At 37.1% G+C, this 21,283-nt stretch overlaps 3 protein-coding genes across 5 annotated transcripts; 2 read left to right on the forward strand and 1 right to left on the reverse strand.

Annotated features, from left to right (window-relative positions):
* Positions 1-252: 252 nt before the first annotated feature.
* LOC124168839 (cytochrome b5) lies at positions 253-1,592 on the forward strand. 2 transcript variants are annotated; one of them, XM_046547180.1, is made up of 4 exons: positions 253-526; positions 668-796; positions 873-934; positions 1,024-1,592. In XM_046547180.1, the coding sequence occupies exons 1-4, from the start codon at positions 404-406 to the stop codon at positions 1,112-1,114; spliced, it is 405 nt and encodes a 134-aa protein (XP_046403136.1). In that variant the 5' UTR covers positions 253-403; the 3' UTR covers positions 1,115-1,592. The 2 variants fall into 2 exon arrangements, with proteins under 2 accessions (XP_046403136.1, XP_046403135.1); XM_046547179.1 differs by having other exon boundaries at positions 254-526; positions 1,021-1,592.
* Positions 1,593-7,207: 5,615 nt separating this feature from the next.
* LOC124169111 lies at positions 7,208-11,925 on the reverse strand. 2 transcript variants are annotated; one of them, XM_046547605.1, is made up of 3 exons: positions 11,484-11,925; positions 11,116-11,314; positions 7,208-9,331 (listed from the first exon to the last, which is right to left on the reverse strand). In XM_046547605.1, the coding sequence occupies exon 3, from the start codon at positions 9,228-9,230 to the stop codon at positions 7,458-7,460; it is 1,773 nt and encodes a 590-aa protein (XP_046403561.1). In that variant the 5' UTR covers positions 9,231-9,331; positions 11,116-11,314; positions 11,484-11,925; the 3' UTR covers positions 7,208-7,457. The 2 variants fall into 2 exon arrangements, with proteins under 2 accessions (XP_046403561.1, XP_046403559.1); XM_046547603.1 differs by lacking the exon at positions 11,116-11,314.
* Positions 11,926-11,973: 48 nt separating this feature from the next.
* LOC124169112 (exosome complex component RRP4) lies at positions 11,974-21,185 on the forward strand. Its single transcript, XM_046547606.1, has 6 exons — positions 11,974-12,159; positions 15,271-15,508; positions 15,610-15,744; positions 17,892-18,074; positions 20,099-20,227; positions 20,962-21,185. The coding sequence occupies exons 1-6, from the start codon at positions 12,035-12,037 to the stop codon at positions 21,043-21,045; spliced, it is 894 nt and encodes a 297-aa protein (XP_046403562.1). The 5' UTR covers positions 11,974-12,034; the 3' UTR covers positions 21,046-21,185.
* Positions 21,186-21,283: the final 98 nt, after the last annotated feature.

The raw sequence follows: 21,283 nt of genomic DNA on the forward strand, positions 1-21,283 counted from the left end.
AAGTTGCGTGACCTTGTTGAGCAATTATCACACTCGTTTAAATAAACCAGACATATCATCAAGCGAGAAAGAAATTTAAGATACTCGATTTACATGATAATCATACTAGTACATCATCTTAACTCCGTAATATTACCAGTAAGTACTTCACATTTTAGTGTCCAATTATAAACACATTCCAATTCATTTTCGCGCGGAGGTCGAGGATGTTTTTTTTAGAAAAAGAAGAGCGCCAGTCGCATCATCTTGTTGCTATTTTGTGGGAAGTAGTAGCCAGGTTAGTGACGTTGCAGATACATGACTTTTAGTTTATGAGGTAACGTTCTCCGCTTATCTGAAGTCAGAGTGTTGTCGTACATTTCACGGTAAAATCGCAGCTACTTTTTCACGCATCTAACCAACCATGGCCGAACCGTCCGCGACGCCAATTAAACTTTACAGTCTTGAAGAAGTTGCACAGAATAAAGACAAAAAGTGGATTGCTATACACAATAGTGTATATGATGTTAACCCCTTCCTGAATGAGGTAAATATTATATATGAGAGTCTTTGGTGTTCCCTGAATATCTACTTAGTCCGCTATCTTACCTTACCCCATAGTTTTGTTTAATCATTAGATTTGAAGCATATACATTTGGCCTACATGCTTAGAATTTTTTGCTTTCAGCATCCTGGTGGGGAAGAAATTCTCATAGAACAAGCTGGAAAAGATGCCACGGAACCCTTTGAGGATGTTGGACACTCGACTGATGCTAGAGAGTTAATGGCAAAGTATAAAATTGGAGAACTGATTGAGGTATGAGTTATTTCTTGTATTGTAGTTCACCACTGTTCTAGTCCTCAAGTTCTCATTATATCAATTTCTCTATCAGGCGGATCGAAGAGACACCAAGGTTAAGAAGCACGACTGGAAAAGTTCGGAAGAAGGTGGAAGGTATTGTTGTTTTCTATTGTGAATAATTGATTTGCATTTGGATCAGATCGAAGGGTTGGGGATACCGATTGTGATTTCCTTTATAGCAGCCCTTGGAGCTCTTGGCTTGTTCCGGCAGCAATTGGCATTGTGGCAACAATCATCTACCGATGCTATCTGTTGTACCAGTCATCACACTAATCTACTGGAGAAATTTTCATCAGTCACCAGGGCTTCAGTGCTGTATTTCATATCTTTCCTGACTACTCATACTCCAAACATTAGATTCTCTTTAGTGAAAGACCATTTTTACTGAGTCCTTGAATACTTGTAGTCTTTACATTCTATCAACAGGTGCATTATTTTTTAATGGCACAGTCAGAATTATTATGGGTAATCAGCGTAAAGATGTTGCATTTCTGTGTGTTCTAAATGTAATGATGTATTCAAGGTGTATGTGCTACGTACTCATGTTAATCTAACGGGACTGAATTATCTTTTAATTTACAAAGAAATCAAGAGGCCAAAAATTATAGGGAAGTTAGGTAAAGTTCGAATCATTTGCTATGCGAAATATGCTGGTTATACAGGTATTTTAATATGCATTAATGAATTGTATCATTGTGTATACATTTGTTTATGTTCTGTTATGTTAATAAAGAAGATATTTTCTATAATAGATAGCATTTCGTTATGGCTTGTTGGGCATTATAACTCAACGTTGAAATTCCTTTGTCTTGGTTGCATTATGATGCAATGAAGTAGAATTCCATTTGTGTAAAATCCAATCATTATTGATAAAAGTTAGATATTGCTTTTAGAGCACTCCACTGATACGTTGGAATTCTGGTGATGGTCTTATTTCTTGATATTACAAGCTAATGAAGTACATCGATATAGCAGCCACGTGTTCTTAGAATTTGTCATTTCAGAACTTAATGTCTTTTCATAATAATGAGCATCATGGTTATAGCACTGAGATAAGTCTGTGGCAAGGTCTGCAAATGTAATTGAGATACTGTAGGTGCCTGAAAAACTGAAGGGAAGTCTCGTGTCGTACATTACCTCCTTCCACACTTAATATCAATTATTTTTCCTCTTTCTGTGGATGTGATGGAAGTTATTTTTTCTATGAGCTTCACATCAAATGTCATTCATCGTCCTTTCTCCTGACATTATTTATAGCATGATGACTTAAACTTTGAAATGACATTTGCCCTTTAAATACTTTCTTTTTCAATCAATTATCCTTGATAAATTAAATTTATTTTCAGCTAATGGTCATAACCCATGATGTAGGTCATTTGCACATAAGGTTTCAGCTATGTTCTCCTTTCTTGTAATTAAGTCATAAGTATCCCTCATCTCCTAAGTCAGGCGTCATCTTAAATGCTGGGTCTGGTCTCACAGTGTCGTCTGCGAACTTTAGTGCCAGACTACAGATTTGCTGGTTGCCACATAGGGTGAGGAAGCTCACTTATGCACTACCCATTATCTCAGCTATATGAGGTGACCACATGCAAGCAGCAATGATAGCACTGTTCCAGATATAGTAATGTATAGAAGCATGGATACATTATTCCATTATATAAGTACGACAGAAGAAAAAAAAATGGGGTCAGTTTACTCGCCGAGCCATCTTGTATACCTATACAGTACATTCTCAGTTCGTAATGCCCCCTTAATTAGTAAGAAATTGAAACTTTGATCCAAAACAAGCAATTACTAAGGACATTTTAAGGCTGCAAATGTTATATATATGTATATGTTATATATCAAGGCTTTTGTATTGAAGGCACATCTTTCCAAATACCTGTATCGCCCATTTTACATGTGGATCTCAGTAGAGGTTACCCTTTCCTTCAGGCCAAGGGTGTAGCAGGATCAAAACTAGGGGGGGAGGCAAGCCATGGTTGTTCAAGTTGTAGGTAATATTTAAGCATGGAAAAGGTCGATGAAATCAACATTTTAAGGAAACTGTAACAGACCTTTATTAGCTTTCAAAACTATTTGCTTGAAAAAAAAAATATTTTCCTTAAAGACATTTACAATTTTTTCTTCTGGGGGGCGGGGGGCTAACAATAACAAAACTTTCCCAATGCTGCCCCTCGCTGCATACGCCCATGCTTCAGGCACTGAAAGATACATCTTTGCCCCTTCTGTTGTTATTATGTATCACTTCAGCCAAGGTACTACATCATACATTTTAATTTTTAAGATCCTTGTCCTGCTATGTTCCATATTAGGTCAGTATTTTTTTTAACCTAATTCCTATTTCTTCATCTTGTATCAGATAAATCATAACCAGCCACTTGGTAATAGATTTTAATACCTGTAAGTTGCTAGGATATAAAATTTATAATAAATGCTACCAATAACAAAACTTTCCCCATGCTGATGAGGTCAGCAATGGCATAAGGTCAAGCCGATAATTTTATCTACCATACTCCTCTTTAGCTTTATTTATTTTTCATCAGTTGCAATGACATGTAATTGTTTCTAACAGGAAAAAACATTTTTAAGCTTGCCAAAAGCATGAAAAACAACTTGAAGAAGAACATATAAGATGAAGCCCTTTAAAAACATCACAGCTGTGATCAAGAAAAGAACAAGATCAAAAATCTAAGAATCATGATGCTTCAGCTCCTACGAGTTCTTCAGTATGAGTCATGATTTTTGTCCTAATCAACCTTGAAAGGAGGACTTTCTGTTTTATAGAATAAAGAACGTTATTACTAGGTATTCTTCATAATTAATTGAAGGAATTGAAATATATATGTATGTTAAAAAGAAAAAAATGATTACCTACTTAAGTTAAAAAAAATTTGATCCTACCACAAGGCCTTATAAGCATAATGCTCAACAGGTGTACTATCAGAATGTCCTCTGTTTAAGCAGAAACTCAATTATCCTAACTGTTACAATGTGCATGCACAATTTCATTGTTGGTCCTGATATGCATCAGGTCCCAACACGGACATAAACTATATTTCCTTCAGGCACTAGGAAGGGTGCTGAAGGAGCTCAAATAACCCCTGCAATTTTTTTCAGTCTTCTCAAAAATATTGTGTGCGATCAGCTGTACACAAAGTAACTTGATAATCGTTTTTCCAAAAATTTGTTGCTTATGAATGCGTTTCAAATATTTTCCACATAACTCTTTCGATGAATTAATCTTATTTAAAAGGGATGGTGAACTTAAATTAGACCTATCCATAAGAAATTAATTTTCTGGTTGTGCAGCTAATTTACTCCTATTGTCTATCCATTCACAAAACAGTGTATAAGCACCTTTTCTCTTATTATGCAGCGATGAGAAATTATTCTAATTTCGATGGCTTTATACAGTTTTCCACCTTTTGATTCCAAGCCTAATTTGAATGGCCAGAATACTGAATTAAACAAAGATGGCTGCAGACAATGAAGGGGTGGACAACACACTTGCTCAATGATATAAAACGATATAGGGACATAGATTACCTCTCACATTATGCTCCTAAGAACTTTTTTTCTAGAATAGGGTAGTTTCCTTCATCAAAGAAAACGAAAGGCATTGATTGCGATTCGTTACCCACCACTAGTGTATTCATAATATACAAATTATTTCGTTTTAGAAATACCGGTTTAGACGAAAGGCAATGGTCCATTTTTATCCTTATTTGAAAAGGGCCAGATTGGCGCCCATGCGATGCCACTCCACGTGACGTCACAGGGACCTAGTTTCTACACGAGAAGAAAGGAGTTATACATCGTCTGAGGTTACCATTGCATGCATGAGGCGCAGAGCTCAGGGAAACATGTCTTAATAATCACTTATTAAAAATGGCTAAGGTTGGAAAGTTTTCTTCATTTGATAAGGTATTAATTATCCTTATTTAAGCCAAGCGCTACCAGCCAGCAGGTTACTCAGCTACCTGCTAGCAGCCTGCGTCGTATCAGCGCTAAGCCTCGCCTCAAAGTCACCTCACAGGGCGGCAGCGGGAACCAGAAATACGTCACACGCAGAGATTTCCCGGCATTCATACTTGCGCGTCGCGTTTTCGCGCGCTTGAAATTTTCACTTTTCATTTAATCGCGAAAAATAGATATCGTCATTTAAAAGTCTAAAAGCGTGAAATACGTACTCCAGAAGTAATAATCTTTCGATTTAGGGAATAAAAAAATAATAGGAAACCACCCTATTGCAGTGTGCTGTTATTAAATTGTTTTCCAAAGTATTTTACCTACGCAAAGGTGGAACAAAGATAGGTCTTTAGAAAAAAAATATAGCTGATGTCAGACAAAGGAGGTGGCTACTGATTAAAATTGGAATTTATACTTTTTGTATGCAAAATACACTACAGTAAGAGGAAGTGGCAGCAGCATAGAAGTGCCCATTAGAGCAGGTTCAACCCTTTCACTGCTGTTCAATCTTCGAAAACCTTCTCTTCACATGCGGCAAAAAGGTTAAAATGCACTTTGTGGGCCCATGGAGCAGGTACCTCCGGGATGGGTGTGGTCAGAGATGGGCAAAATACATGTCAAGTGTATTTTAGATTCAAAATACAAATTACTTTTAAAATCTGTATTTAAAATACAAATTACTTCTAAAATTGTATTTTCCATACTAAATATATATTATTTATTTATTGTTCCGTTGGTCAAGGAAATTTGACATAGAACATGGTCATGAAAACATAAAAATATACACTTTACACAATATAGACACATTATATTTCAAGATACTCTAATCATAGCATTAGAGTCGGTCACAAAAGTATTCATTAACACAGTAGTAAACTTTATTGAGCAACATTTTCTTTAATTGACATTTGAATGTGTGGGGTGATATAATTAACTTAATTGATTGGGGCAATTTATTGTATATAAGGGAAGCAGAGTGAAGCGGTCCATGTTGAGCAGCAGTCAGGTTATAACTGTGCAGATGAATGTGGTTCTTGGAGCGAGTGGAGTGCTGATGAATGGTGGAACTTAGTGGAAACAGAGAGGGATTGTTTTTTGCAAAGGTGCAACATTGCAAAATATACAAACAGTGTAGAGTAAGTATATTTAGTGCTTTGAAGAGAGGTCTAAAAAATACAAATGTAATTTCAAAATACTCCATTAAAAAACGAAATACATGCCTTCACCGAAGTTCTTAGCTAATAAAAAATTAAAATCAATTCAAATATGAACTATTTTTAGAATGAGAGGCTCAAACATTCTTACGACGTATTTTAAGGAAACTGGCAATTAGACCATTATCCATGGCAAAATGTCTTAAATAAAATGGAGAAAAATATCTCCTGCACCTTTGGGAACAGCGTCAGATTCTACAAGTCCCCTCCACAAATTACTGGATGCACAACTTTGTTTCGCAAAATACTCCACACGCGACTACGTTTTGCAAGTATACAAGCGCCTATGGGTGTTTTTTAAATAAATTAATAAAGTAAATTAAGGGGCAATTTATTGTCCCATAGATGGCACGCTAATACAGACTCATTCGGGATCCCTGCCATCTTGTCGCACGCTCTTTCTACTTATGCACAAAAACATAACGTGTATTTTGATTTTGAATGTATTTTTAAAATACCAACTACTCTTTAGATGTATTTTCGTTACAAAATACTCTCATAAAATGTATTTCTGATACAAATTACAAACTACAAAAGTATCAAAAATACGTATTTCAAATACAAGTATTTTCGATACTGCCCATCTCTGGGTGTGGTACACCCTCCAAAGGGTCGCTAATCCGCGACCCTATCCTCGATGAGCTCACCCACGCAGGACCGTCTCCTCGACCCTACCAGCCTACCTCCCGAAAAGTGACCCCTCTGACTTCCTTTTGAAATTCTATCAATCAATCAAGTAAGTCTTTGAACCGTGTTTCTGCGATGAAAAATAACGATTTATTTAACTTTCCTGAAAACGTGGCTGCGGATAACCGGAAAATGGCCATTTTAGCAAAGTTAACAAAATCGTTATTTTTCATCACAGAAACACGGTTCAAAGATGTGCTTGATTGGTAGGAGTGCGATGAAAACAATCATTTTTTGATGATCGGATTGATTGATTGATTTTCAAATTGCAGTCAGAGCGGTCACTTTTCGGGAGGTAGGCCCCTCCTACCTCCTTCCTCTTCTTCTTCCTCTCCAGAAATAGAACTGATTAATCTCCAAAGAAATCATGAAGTTCATTAACCGTGAAAACATTAATAGCCCTGGTAATTTTCCCACAATCAAAAATAGGAATCGGCAAAAAATGAAATCCTCCAGTGAACATGGAAAAAATTAATTACAGAACAACATATTTGAAGCTTAAAATTTTATTTCCAAAAGCCTCTGATTCGAGTAATCATTTATGTAAAATATCATACACAATGTCCACATGTTATATAAGAGGTATTACACTCTTATTGGAATTACTATACATATTCAAATAAATTGACTCACAAAGAAATTTCACTTTGTGTAAGCTTTGTCACAAAACCAAAAGAAAAAAAAACAAAATTGGATTCATATCAATTAAAAATGATAAGGTTTCTCCAAAATCATAACCTTCATTCATCAATAAAATCAATAACAGTACCAGTTAAAACAAAACCTCCACCAGGAGTCATGTTGACTTCAGGATGAGTCCTATTGGGCAGCACTTGATAGCTACGAAGCCAGTTCTCCACAACCCTCAGGTTTGCTACCCTCGGTATACCACCCTTTCCGCCACACTTACCATATTTTGAAGCCCAAGGTTCCCATCCTTTTAACACAGCATAAAGTTCAAGAAGGGGCTCACGATGAGGGCAGTACACAACAAGGGGCCGAGATGGGGCAAGATAAGGAAGAAGTGAGAGAACAATAGTAACAGGATGTTCTCGAGACGCAACCACAACCAACCCATCTGCCTGTCTTGAAGTCAATATGCCAGCAGCAATTTCTGCTTCCTGCTGCCACCGAGGCTTTTTAGCAGCTAATTCATTCTCTTCACTTCCTTCTCCAGGATCAATCTTTCTCTTCCTATTTTCACCATCTCCCTTACTTGATTCATCTACATTGTCAAACGTCTCATTGTCTGGATCATTCATACTATTTTCTTCCAACAAAGCATCACCACTTCCCTCTTCCATTGTATCTAAGTCCCGGTTGTCCACCAATTCATTACTGCCCTCACAATCTAGTACTTGATGTTCCAGTTCTGTCTTTACTACTATTTCATCCATGGGAGGGATGGCTGGGGACTCACGCAATTTCCCTAGCTCTTCAAGCAACGCTTTGAAGTTAACACTTGATAATATAGAAAGTTTTTCTTGGGGTAAATTCAGTGCTCTAGGAGCAATAAGACAAGGCACACCATGCCCAGGATATAAATGAATCAGTCTGGGACCATCAGCAGGTAACAGTGTCAGAAGTGACGCGACTAACAGACCCCAATTACCACTTTCATACACTATATAAGTTGTCCCCGAGTTTAAACTTGGATTCACTTCTTTCGATGCTATATTCTCCACAGCACCTTTTTCTAGGATCTCTTCTTCCTTGATGTCCTTCAATACATACTCTTTCTTAACAAGGGATTTTTCATCATTGGCTTCATCCACTAAGACTTTATTGGTATCTTTCCTTTCACTGACAGCAGATTCAACTCCATTTTTAACTCTATGACTTCCTTTTTTGGGCAGAGTCTGCTTGACAGACGGTAACCTTTGCCACTGAATGTTGAGCGCAGTCAACATTTGAGATAGAGTATCAGGCCTCATACCAGATATGGAACCGCGACTACCCTCTCCACCTCCGCCACTACAAAGCACCTCGGCAACACTTGACAAAGTAGTCCTACGCATGCTTATCTTCTCCCTCAAACAATGTTTACTTTCCTTTTTCTTCAGATACTTAGATTTAGAGTAACGGGTCTTCTTGTCATATGTCGAACTATTTGCCACAAGATGATTGACTATTTCTTTACCAGTGAGCCCACCTTCACGCAGTGCTTCAATCTCCACTGCTGAAAGACCCTGAGACTGACCATCATCATTAATTGTTCTATTGTCTCTCTCTTCCTCATCAATGGCGACGTCAGTATGATCATCAGGATTCAAATCCCCATAATCATACTCTTCATCTTCCCCTAAAGGAACAATATTGAATATTCTTTTCCCCGATTTAGGACCAGAGCTTGGCTCCATTTTGAAATTTGTCCATGGTAGACATCCAATGGCACCTTCCAGTGAAACAAAATCTTTTCCAAGAGTGGTGAATCCTTTCCGTCCAATACGAGCTAATTTTTTCTTGTTTAACTGAAGTAATATCACCCATTCTCCTTCTTTAAAAGTTTCCATGATACCAATAGGATGACAGGACACTTTGTTTGATTTAAAAACAAACCAATAAAGGTGTCTTTTGTCACAGGAATATGAGAGATGCTTCACACAGGCCAATTCTGCAAAAAATAAACATTTCCACATGTGAAATACAATTTCAGCATTCATGATAAGGAAATAAGCACAATATTGAGATCATTTTCCTATTTTACGAACAAAGATATATCTATTGAAAAATTAAAGGACTAGCCAGTTTTTTTCAACTTAACACCTCACCCATTAAGTGACTCAACATGGAAGGTTTGCTTTGGTAGTGTGGGTCAGACTAACCCACAGGCATGTGATATTACTCCTTCAGGGTGGCAGGAGCATTTCCTTGCCATGGAACACCTCGCCCTTCAAGGATATTTAATTGGGGTGCCAAAATACTTCACCCATAATTTGAACCCAGGACCCTACAGTCAGTAACCCAATGCGTAGAGCATTGTGGCACTGATTGAAGAATCCAAATCCTATGTCAAGCTTAGGACACTCAAAACAAAAAAAAATACTTTAAGTGGAAAGTGGCCCAAGGAAAGGATCTGGCCATCATATCCTGAATATGTTAATTTTACATGAATGTGACTTGGTCTGGGGTAAGATCCATCCTCATCCATAGTAACCAACCATTGGGTGAATCACTGACAGATTGAATGAAAAAAGGGAAAACAGACACAAAGTCTATCATTATTATCAAAATGAATATCATTTATTTCCATGAAATGAAGCTTGAAGCCTATCTCGTTAATTGCAGGAAATTTAATTAAACGTTTTAGTAACTCCATATATAATATGACGATCAGAATTTTAATAATTTTGGGTCAAAAAACAATTTTTCATGTATGAGTATGTGCCATGCGTACTTCTCAATGACGAGACTTCACATCTCTATCATACTTTTATAGGATTCTGTTCTGGACTCTAAAAATATATAAATAGCAAATATTGCATTCATTAAGTTTCAAGCCCATGAAGTCAAGTTTTCAGAAAGAAAATTTCTCGTCTGCTAGAGCATCGGGATAATTCTTCTGGGACATCACATCATAAAGTAGCGCTGCAACAGAAGAATTTTTCACGGGTTCCATGTTATACCAACACAAAATCCATTTTAGATCCCAATTTTTTTACAGTCTTTATATCAACTCACCAACCTGTCTGTTTGTTTGTCTGGTACAAATCTTGTAACTCAAATTTGACTCACTTCCTGTGAAGCAAAAACGCTGAAATTTTGCACACTTCTTCATTTCCGATGACAATACATGAAAATATAACTTTTTCTCTCCAACCCCCCTTTAACCACCCCCCAGTCAACCCCCCCCAAAACATGTTTTTGATCTAAGAAGTTCCAAATGGTCGATTTTCGTGTTTCGTGGCATTTTTAACATAGGGGTAGGCATTTAAAAGCATAGGGGTGGCATTTTGAAACATAGGGGGCTTACCATTCACTGAAAATTTAATAAATATAGTGACTTTTTTAATACGTCACTTTTGGTTTTTCGGGGTCACTGAGTTTTTTTGCTTTGGGTCATATATAAACGTTGCTCATCCCCTGTAATCTAAATATAAAGGCTGGTTTTAAAAAAAATTTTTTTATAAGAGCTTATTCTATTTACGAACATGTAGTCTACTAGTCTATCCAGACTACAAAAGCCATTCTTCAATCCAATGTCAACCACGTTTCATGACGGTATAACGCATCGAATTTTCACTCCTTACGCAATGTAAATAGTTATAACAAAGTATTATTGCTGTTTACTCATAAGCTACATAAGCTCATAGTTTACGCATAAACTACAATAATACAGACGATCTGCTGCAATCAGGCTGATATGCTAATGTTGTAAGAATAAAATGAAATTATTACCAAGGTGATCCCACGAGATATACACTGCATTAGGCGATACCCGAAAAAAACTGTTGTCATCTTACGTTGATGCTAAAAGCAAAATTTCGTTTTTCCAGCTTGACAGAAGACAGCGTTCAACCCGGCAGGATAAAAGCTTATCTTCGATGAGTGCATTCGGATACATTCGAGCATAATATAGTTTACAGGATTCTTTCCTCTGTGATAAATGAAATAATAATATCTACTAAAGAATAAATTACATCAGTGTTGCCCCAGAAGTACCATACAATAGCGTTTTTCCAGTTGTTCAAAGGCGAAACTTATAGTAATTACCAAATAAAAATTCCGTACCCTTAAATTTTTAATTGTATGCAGTCAATACTTACAAATAGAACAGCTTAAGTCACTTCGATTTCTTTCCTTCGACTGACAAGTACCAAATGCCGGTTGATCATCAATGTTGCCACAACTAACGTCTCGTCTGTGGGGTACTTCCTCAACACCGCCCTTTCATACTTATGCGGAGGTTTTCCAAGTTTATAATGTGATTCTTAGTGTGAGCAATCATGCATCTTCTCGAGAACAAACATTATTTTCTCGAAGTAGCACACGAATGGGGACACATGCTTCTTACGCTACGATGTACACACAAGTAAATACTATCGTATTGAAGGTGGTGGGAGATTAATCATGAAATCAACTCGCATAATTTGACATCTTCTCTCCAAATTTAAGTGACGATGAGATGCATTTCCGATATAGTTAATGACAATACAATTTATTAAAAACTTTTCGAACTTCGACGGCTTACACCAGCTTACACATGCGCTCCCCGCTATGCTGTTATTTGGTAAGGAGAAATATCGCAAGATCGCAATGCGCAATATTTAAAATTGAAGTGAATTGAAGGGTGGAAGCCGGCGATTCATTTTAAAAAATGGATGAAAATGTGTGTATCAATGTGGCCCAGCAAAGAACGGTATTTACCGCACCAATCACTCAAGCTACGCCGAGAATTTATACCCCTGGGGAAATTATATCACCGCATGCAGGGTTCATTGTGTAAGTGTTTATCTATGTGTGGAAGTTGTTGACAGTGGGCGCTTTCCATTCATGCACTCACGCGTCGAATTGTGTCGACTCGCGGTACCTATTTATAACTCTCCAATTCCTGCGCGTAATCGTTTGTTGACTTGTGTCACAACAGTCGGTGACACACATAGAATGGAACACGAAAACAGCGACGCAAGTCGACTTGTGTCGACGCATGTCGATGAATGGAAAGCACCCAGTATGGACTATTAGGTGAAATTTAATTGTTCATATTCGCTTTCGTATTAGGTGTTGTTGTCTCTAAAACTATGCTAGAGCTGCTGGTGATACTTGGATAAATTCTTGAATACCTGCACATAAATCTTTTTGAATCTCTGAAGTGAACATTCTCTTCCTTGTTTTGTCAAAAGTTACTGTTACCGTACATAACTAATTGGTTATTGCCTACATAATGTGTGGAAATAATAGGTCAGGCAGCCCGAGGCTAGCCTCCACTAAGTGGCTTTAAATCTGACATGCTCACCGTGCGTTTGCATGGATATTTGAATTGGGGAAACCAGCATGTAAATTGGTTGTTCAAAGAAGCTTCTTTTTTAATCAATCTGAATTGTGTTAGTTCCTTTTTATATATTGAATGGAATGATGAAATTGAGTCAAGTTATCGGGGAAAGTGAAGATATAGACAGGGTTCTGAACACCTGAATGCCCCTCATCTTTTTGTCATTATTCACATAAGACCCTGCATGCGAATTTACTACGATGGGATCATGAAACCACATAGCGATGAGTGTCTCACCATAGTCTTCGAGACCAACATCACTTCATCATGGTCTATCTCGAACATCACAAATGTCTCAGAATGTAATCGTGAGATGCACAGAAAATAATTCTTTACATATTTATAGGCCATCAACTCTTCCCATACCTATTTTTTGTAGCAGTTCTGAAGTTGTGATTATTATTGTCGTGACTTTTAGTATGGAATTCTTGTTTTCAAAAGGTCATTAATAGTCACAAACTTATCGTAATAATGATTAAAGTAAAATTAGGATGTACAAAACTGTCATAACTATACAAGAAGGCCGTGAACTAAGACCTCTTAGAGACATATCTGAGGGGTCTCTATTGCATCTCTAATATCGCATGAGACATCTCAGGAATGTCTCTCGTGTGACATCTCAGGGATTATTTTTTGGACATAGTGACATCTCGGAGAAGTCTCAGATATGTCTCCGTAGGTCTCATGAATGTCTGCGATTCATCGCATATGATATTTGGGTTGTCTCAGAGATATACTTAACCGAGACATATTTCTGCTTTGTGGGAATATGGTAGTATATAGTTTAAACGAAATGACTACTCAATAGTCTTTTTAGTCTTTGACAGCCATTGTTGATTGATAACAATAAATTTTAAACACTCCTTTCTGAATTCCTGTAAGGATCTAGTAAAACTTCGAAATGCATTTTTTTCCTTTTATCACACTTGGTTCTTTTTTACGCATCTTTTTCGTTCTTGTTTACAACTTATTCAGTGTTGCTTAGCAATTGTCTGTAATTTTGTTATATTAGCCCTTGTGAACAAATATTGAAATTATAATTGATGTTTCATATGTCAATCAAACCCTTTGTATGCAAGTCTGAATCTGCCACCCATATCCGATCTCTGTATGCATCCAAAACTTGCATGCCCTGCCCTCTTCCTTTTTCCTCACCCTCATCACACGACTGCATCCAGGTTTCACGCGTATACTTCTCACTCTCTAACTTCACCTACAATATCTTCATGCTCCTTCACTCTTGTTCTACACCACTGCCCCTCTTTGCTCAAATGCACCCATACTGTCATAAAGCATCTGCTCCCTAGTCCCTGTCTTCGTTTCCTTCAAATGTGTTAAACAAACCCTAATACCTACCTGAAAGTGTATCTAGTCTATCCCCAAACTGTCCCCAACCCCCTCTTATAAGGTGGGCCTTTTCATTTCAAATCAGGCAGGATTTTTCATCATTTTTCAGGCCTGATGCAGCAAAGTTCATAGGATTATAACTTTATATCAGTTCAGCTCTGAGGTCAGATTAAGTGATCATAATTCATCTTAAGGATACTGCTTTCACATGTATAACTTTTAGAAAAATCGGTGATGGTCACCTGACACCCCGCCTCCTGATTTGATATGAAATGTGCAGGCCTGACCACCGTGGCTAGTCATGGTATGTTTCATTAGATGCTCAAAACTTTTGAGGTGGAGAGGAACAAAAGAGGTGGATTTTTTTCACAATTTTTGCATTTGCAGGTGACTCCTGTATAGTTACCACCGTGGCTAGTCATGGTATGCTTAAACAAATCACTGACATTCGTGTGGTCTCTCTTTATTTGCAGTGTTGTGTTGCTCATGTTGGGATGTCATTATAATTGCTTGTAACCACTCTCTTTTTATTATTCTCATGAGCAGATAATACAATGAACTCTATTTGTGTTCTTTTGTTTTCTATTTAATCCCCTACCTGGATGCATGACTTTGATCACTAATACTTTTCACTCACACGCAGCGATTCAACCCTATGGTTGATTTGAATCAGTAGTAGTAGTGCTCACCTTTAAGTCAGTGGAATGTTTGCACATTTGTTGTAGGGAAGTCACTTCAGAAGGACGTATGTTTAGGAGTGTCCTAAGTCTTCAACTGGGATTTCAGCCTGCGGCCATTCAATCAGTAGCTCAACGCAATACCGTCTTGGCCCCCACAGCACCACCAATAGCTGTTGCTGTGTAGTCAGTTTACGTTTGTTGCTGTGACTCGGCCAATCATCATCTCATCAATCCTCAACTTGCCTCAGAATCTTTTCATGATATATTACTTAACTTTAATTCATCAGTTAACAACGATATGCATCCTCTGTGAAAGTATTTTCTTATTTAATTTTACGTTTTGAATTTCATTCGTATGTTGATTTGCATTTATTGCTTATATTTTTGGTTTGCGATAATATTTGCTGAGAAATGTGTGAAATGATCATGGGCAGCCAAAATGGTGGTATTCTTTGCTTTGTAGTGACTTTTCTTACAGGAAAAAAAAACATTGTTGTAATTGCTGCATATTTTCTCATTGGTTCAAATATGTAGGAGTCATGGAACATATATAGATGGAGAAAATTTGAAAGCTTCAGTTGCTGGTGTAAAGGAGCAAGTTGATAAATTGGTATTTGTTCGACCTTTGAAAACAAGATACAACGGAGAAATTGGAGATGTTGTCGTGGGGAGGGTGACTGAAGTACAGCAAAAGAGGTGGAAAGTGGACACAAATTCAAGATTAGATTCAAACCTTCTCATTTCTTCAATGAATTTACCAGGAGGAGAATTGGTTAGTACCTGACTGTATTTTTTAGATTTATGGTAGTAAGAGAGAAATTGTTATGAACAGTATTAAAAGTAGTTCTGCTAATATTATTGTTCCTTTTTTAGCGAAGGAGATCTGTTGAAGATGAAAAAATGATGAGGAAATTCTTACAAGAAGGTGATCTAATCAGTGCGGAAGTGCAGAATGTTTTTGATGATGGTTCATTATCTTTACATACAAGAAGTTTAAAATATGGGAAGGTAAATATTTTGATGTAGCGGAGGAATGGAAAAGTAAAGTTGTGATCTGGTTAATAGGTACATCTATTGCAGGATTGCTCTCAACTAGATACCAGCTTTCAGAATAGCCATTTTCATTCATCCCATATTTTACTTCACTCTTCTGTTTCTCTGAAAATCAAGAAAAGCTTAAGAATACTGAGCAATAGTGACATTCAACCAATGTTTCTAGTATCGCGTACCTCTCATTCATGCACTTTAGTGAACCCAACATAAAGGAAAGTATGTAATAGAAAACAATGCAATCCCCTCCACTTTTTTTTACCAGCAAGTATGCCATTGTACTGAGCACCCAGCTGAAAATTTGTGATTTGGTGTGGATAACCTTTTTGGAAGCAAGCATTTTCTCCATCACACAAGGAGCCTGGCAAATTTTAACCATGTCTAACTCCCATTGTTAAGCCTCTCTTATTACCTATTGTTATGGATGATATGTTGATGTTGTTTCAAATAATGAAGCAGATGACTGAATGGTTACTCTCTAAAATTCTGCCTGGAAATTAGCTGTAAAAACAGTGTTAGTTTCATTATTTAGGAACTGCCTTGATTTCCATTGAATCACACCTTTTTTACATTTTTTAAATGTATCCATGCCACAATTTCAAGTGAGCTAAAGAGATATTGTTGGAATCATTTTCACTTCTCAACACTCATGAAGCTTTCGTGACAATTTCAGCAGTAAATATTATGTTAGCTTCAACAGTCTCACCTCTTGAACTTCCAGTAAGTCACACATGAGAGCGTAGATGCAACGAAAGCATGCATTCCCAGTAAACTTCTGATTATGTGGGCTAATGATTGGGAAAGGTGCCACGAATAATTGGAGAACACGGATAATTTCAATTTTTTCTTAATAATCACCTATTAAAACTGCTTAAGGTCGGAAAGTTCCTTCATTTGATAAGGTATTAATAATTCCTATTTAAGCCAAGTGCTACCTGCTAGCAGGGTACTCTGCTACCTGCTAGCAGCCTGCATCGTAGTAGTGCTCAAAGCCTCGCCCCAAGGTCACATCACTCGGCGATTGCGGGAACAAGAATGACGTCAAATGGGATTTTCCCAGCATTCATACTTAGCCGTTGCGTTGTCGCGCGGTTGACAATGTTCACTTTTCATTTAATCGCGAAAAATGGATATCATCATTAAAAAATCTATTAGCGTGAAATTCGTACTCCAGGAGTAATAATCTTTCGATTGAGGCAAAAAAGAAATAATAGGGAACCACCCTATTGTCTCTGCTTCCACTTCCCCCTTTACCTTCACTTCCACTACTTCCTTCCTCTCCCATTTGACCTTGACTGGTCACTCCATAAGCATACTCATGGGCATCAATATCTTCAGTTCCTTTGGGCTTTATTCAGCCACATGTGAGGCTGCAGATATGATTGCACCTTAATTAACAATTGGTCATCTGTTGAAGAAATCTTCTAATAGTAATCCTATAGGTTTTTTTTGTCTCTCATCGTCTTCGGCAATACTAGAGCAAATGTGCAACTAAATACATATGTATGAAACATTTCTTGACTGTATGTAAAGAATATAATTACATTTGACGAAGGGATTTCTAATGGTAATGATAAGCCTTTTTCATCCTTGCATTAAAATGGAATAATCCTGGTGTTTTTGTGTCCAAATTTTATTTTTTCATAAAGATCGCGAAAAACATCTAAGAAGGGTGAACCACATGCACTAATAATTGGGAGTTTACTGTAGTACTTTTCTAGTGTACTTGTGCCATAAATAATATTTCTCTGTTAATTATTCAATCCAAGGATATCTTGATGTAAAATATGATACTTTTTCTTTGATACATACATTCATTTTTAGCATGTCATCAGAATATTTTTTTGTATTTGTTATAGAATTGAAAGGAATTGTTATCTATTACTATAATTGACTATGCTATGGACAGAAATCTTATTTCACTATCTTGAATGATGAAGAAAATACTTTTCATGTGTCAATATAAAGAACAAACAGTAAACTCTCCAGAAATAATTTATGTTTCCTGTGGAATTGTGTAAAATTGTATGACACTAGTTGCTATTCAAGTGAAGCACTCATTGAGCATGTTCTGTTGTAATTATCGGGCTATTTTTCCTTTGTAGCTTTCTCAAGGAATACTACTTAGAGTTTATCCATCCCTTATTCGCCGGCGTAAAAATCATTTCCATGACCTGCCATGTGGTGCCAGTATCATCCTTGGTAACAATGGATTTATATGGATCAGTCCAACTGTGAATACAGAGTTGGAAGGTGGAGCTGGAGGCTTTACGCAAAATTTGGAAAAGGTAGGAATCTTATTATGTGTGAGCAACATACCTTTTGTCCATCATGAACCCAGCTGAACTTGCATCCCACTCCTTACTTTGATGAGCTAAAGTTCAAGTTAAAATTCCATAGCTGCTGTTGCTAAATCAGCTGGCAGATTGATGAAAATTTATGAATTGGGGTGATTTCTTGGGGGATAAATCAAGGCACAGGGGACTGAAACAGAAAAAAAAGCTGTCCTCGGATGTGTTGTTTTCACTGTTGAAGTTGAAAATGTACTTGGCTGTTGTTTATAGATTGGAGCATATGCAAGGTGTCCAGTGCTCTGGAAAACAGGGATGATAGGGCAATCTCAAGTAATTGTATTTTCTAAGAAAATATCAGGAAAATATTGAATTTACTCAGGAATTTTCTGTACATAGTGTGAAATTATAAATCCACAATGCAAGCATTATGTCTTGGCAAGTTTCTGAGTCAAATCTCTCCTGTGTTGTTGAATTTTTAATATCAGCGATCACCAAAATTTCCTGTGCAATATGTTTTGTAGGCATTCATTGTGCCCTTATTGGTTGTTGTCTGTTATGCAGCGGAGTAAATTATGTACAGTGGAACCTCGTTAAAGCGAGTACGGGCTATAGCGACACTCCCGCTATTACGAGAGATAGCCGATGCACCGTCAATTGACCATATAATAAGCGTGTTAAAAAATTCGTTTTTACGAGACCCTTTCGGTGTTGGCTCTCGTCATAGCGAGGGTTTCACCGCCGGAAGACTTTCATCAAGACTCCTTAACCTCTGTAATTGCTAGCGATCTGTTAGAAATGAAGTTAATGGAGTGCTCAGTCTCAAATTTATATGGTAAACTGTCGTTCGATAAATGTAATGATTGACGAAACAATGCTTTGCATGATTTTTATTCAGTGCGGCGCTTATAAATTGTTTGAATAGCTGGTCGTTATTTGAGTAAGGACATGATGCAAAAAAACATCGCCTTTCGTCTGGATTTACGCTTACGTTTATCGGATAGATGTTTATCCGTCGCCGCACCACTCCTGTTCCTGTATATCTGTTCGCAACAGGTATATTGGCTATTATTTGCTCCACCTCCGGTAAAGCGACAATTCGCTATAGCGAGTGTGTATTAGTGCACCGTGGGGTGTCGTTATATCGAGGTTGCACTGTACCTTCATCAATAATTGAAGTGAATTTTTTTCTTGTGACAAATCTGATGTATTTTACTTTCAATTCATTCAGCGGTATTGAAAGACTTGTGGATATAAACTAAATTTATTGCAGAAGTGTACAGTGGAACCTCGTTAAAGCGAGTACGGGCTATAGCGACACCCCCGCTATTACGAGAGATAGCCGATGCACCGTCAATTGACCCTATAATAAGCGTGTTAAAAAATTCGTTTTGTACGAGACCCTTTCGGCGTTGGCTCTCGCCATAGCGAGGGTTTCACCGCCGGAAGACTTTCATGAAGACTCCTTAACCTCTGTAATTGCTAGCGATCTGTTAGAAATGAAGTTAATGGAGTGCTCAGTCTCAAATTTATGTGGTAAACTGTCGTTCGATAAATATAATGATTGACGAACCAATGCTTTGCATGATTTTTATTCAGTGCGGCGCTTATAAATTGTTTGAATAGTTAGTCGTTATTTGAGTAAGGAAATTTAGTGATGCAAAAAAACTTCGCCTTTCGTCTGGATTTATGCTTACGTTTATCGGATAGATGTTTATCTGTCGCCCTGTTCCTGTGTATCTGTTCAAAACAGGTGTATATGCTGTTATTTGCTCCACCTCCGGTAAAGCGACAATTCGCTATAGCGAGTGTTTACTAGTGCACCGTGGGGTGTCGTTATATCGAGGTTGCACTGTATATAGTAACTGGTTCATTTTAAGTAGGATTTTATCTGTATTTACACCAATTGATAAAAAATAAATTCAAGGGTATCTTTGAGAAATGCGTATAATAGTTGATTTATTTAATATTTCCATTTGTTTTCACTCACTTTGATTTTAATTTTATTTGGCTTATTTCAGGTTGTTTCCATGGAAGAACGTGAAGTAATGGCTCGATTGCGCAATTGCATTCTTGCTCTTGCTGCCAGTAAAATGTCACTTTATGACACAAGTATATTGTATGCTTTTGAAGAGTCTCAAAAATACAAGGTAAATCATGTTTACAAATCCAATGTCGCTGGCGTGAAGTGCAACACACCCTAGCTTTTTGATATGAGTCCATTCTGGAGGACCGATCGTAAAGCGAATTCCGTTGTAAATTGAATCTGGATTATTTCCAAATGAAGAATCATTTAAAATATCAGCAACACTTGTAAATTTTGCTGTGTTAAAAAGTGTTTCTTTAGCAAGAATCATAGAATTAAATTTTGAATGTTTATTAGTATTAGAAGTTTAAAATTTCAAGAATATTTTGGTTATTTTTTCGTTGAAGTTACTGCTGGGTATGTTAAGTATTTACCATATATTTTGTATAAACATTCTATAATAGCCAGGCCCAAGGATCTGTGCTACCCGCAATGCACTAAGATAATACACTCGGAAGCACAAAACCTTCTACTTTTTAAATAAAGAGTTGTATTGTTCTGGGAGCAACTTAACTATTTGTTCCAAATAACTACTTGCTTAAAAAACTGCTTAGTGGTCAACTACTCAGTCTCCTTCAGTGGAATACTATAGCATCAGTACTTCCGACTATGAAGCAATCATATTTGTGATGGCATAACATTTTTATAAATTCTTGGAACCACTGGTGTGTAGTTTATTTAGGAAAATTAGTTCAAAGGCTTTAAATGGTTCCTTTCTGTAATAATAAGGAATCGATATCAAGAATTGAATGTCAAATTATAGGTAAATTTTAAATTCTTCTCCATCTTTGTTTGCAGGTCTCTGAGCTTCTTGACACAGAAGCTATGTTGGATGTGGCGTTGATGACTCATCATCGACTGGAAAGCCAGGAAGATACGTAATTTGTACTTGTAACTATGTCACTAAACATATGATCTTTTCGAACGTAATCTAGCAAGGTGGTTTCAAACAACTTGCTTGAACTTCCAAGTATTTTGTACAGTAAAGCATTTATCTGTTAAAGACTTTTGTTCCCACTGAATAGCATTTTTTCTGCTACCACAAATCCTTATTGCCATCGCTTCCAATATAGTGAAGAATGATTGTCTTGATTAAGGTTTGAATATATGGTCACAAAAG

This window comes from Ischnura elegans, chromosome 12, assembly GCF_921293095.1.
Source record: "Ischnura elegans chromosome 12, ioIscEleg1.1, whole genome shotgun sequence".
Lineage (NCBI taxonomy): Eukaryota > Metazoa > Arthropoda > Insecta > Odonata > Coenagrionidae > Ischnura > Ischnura elegans.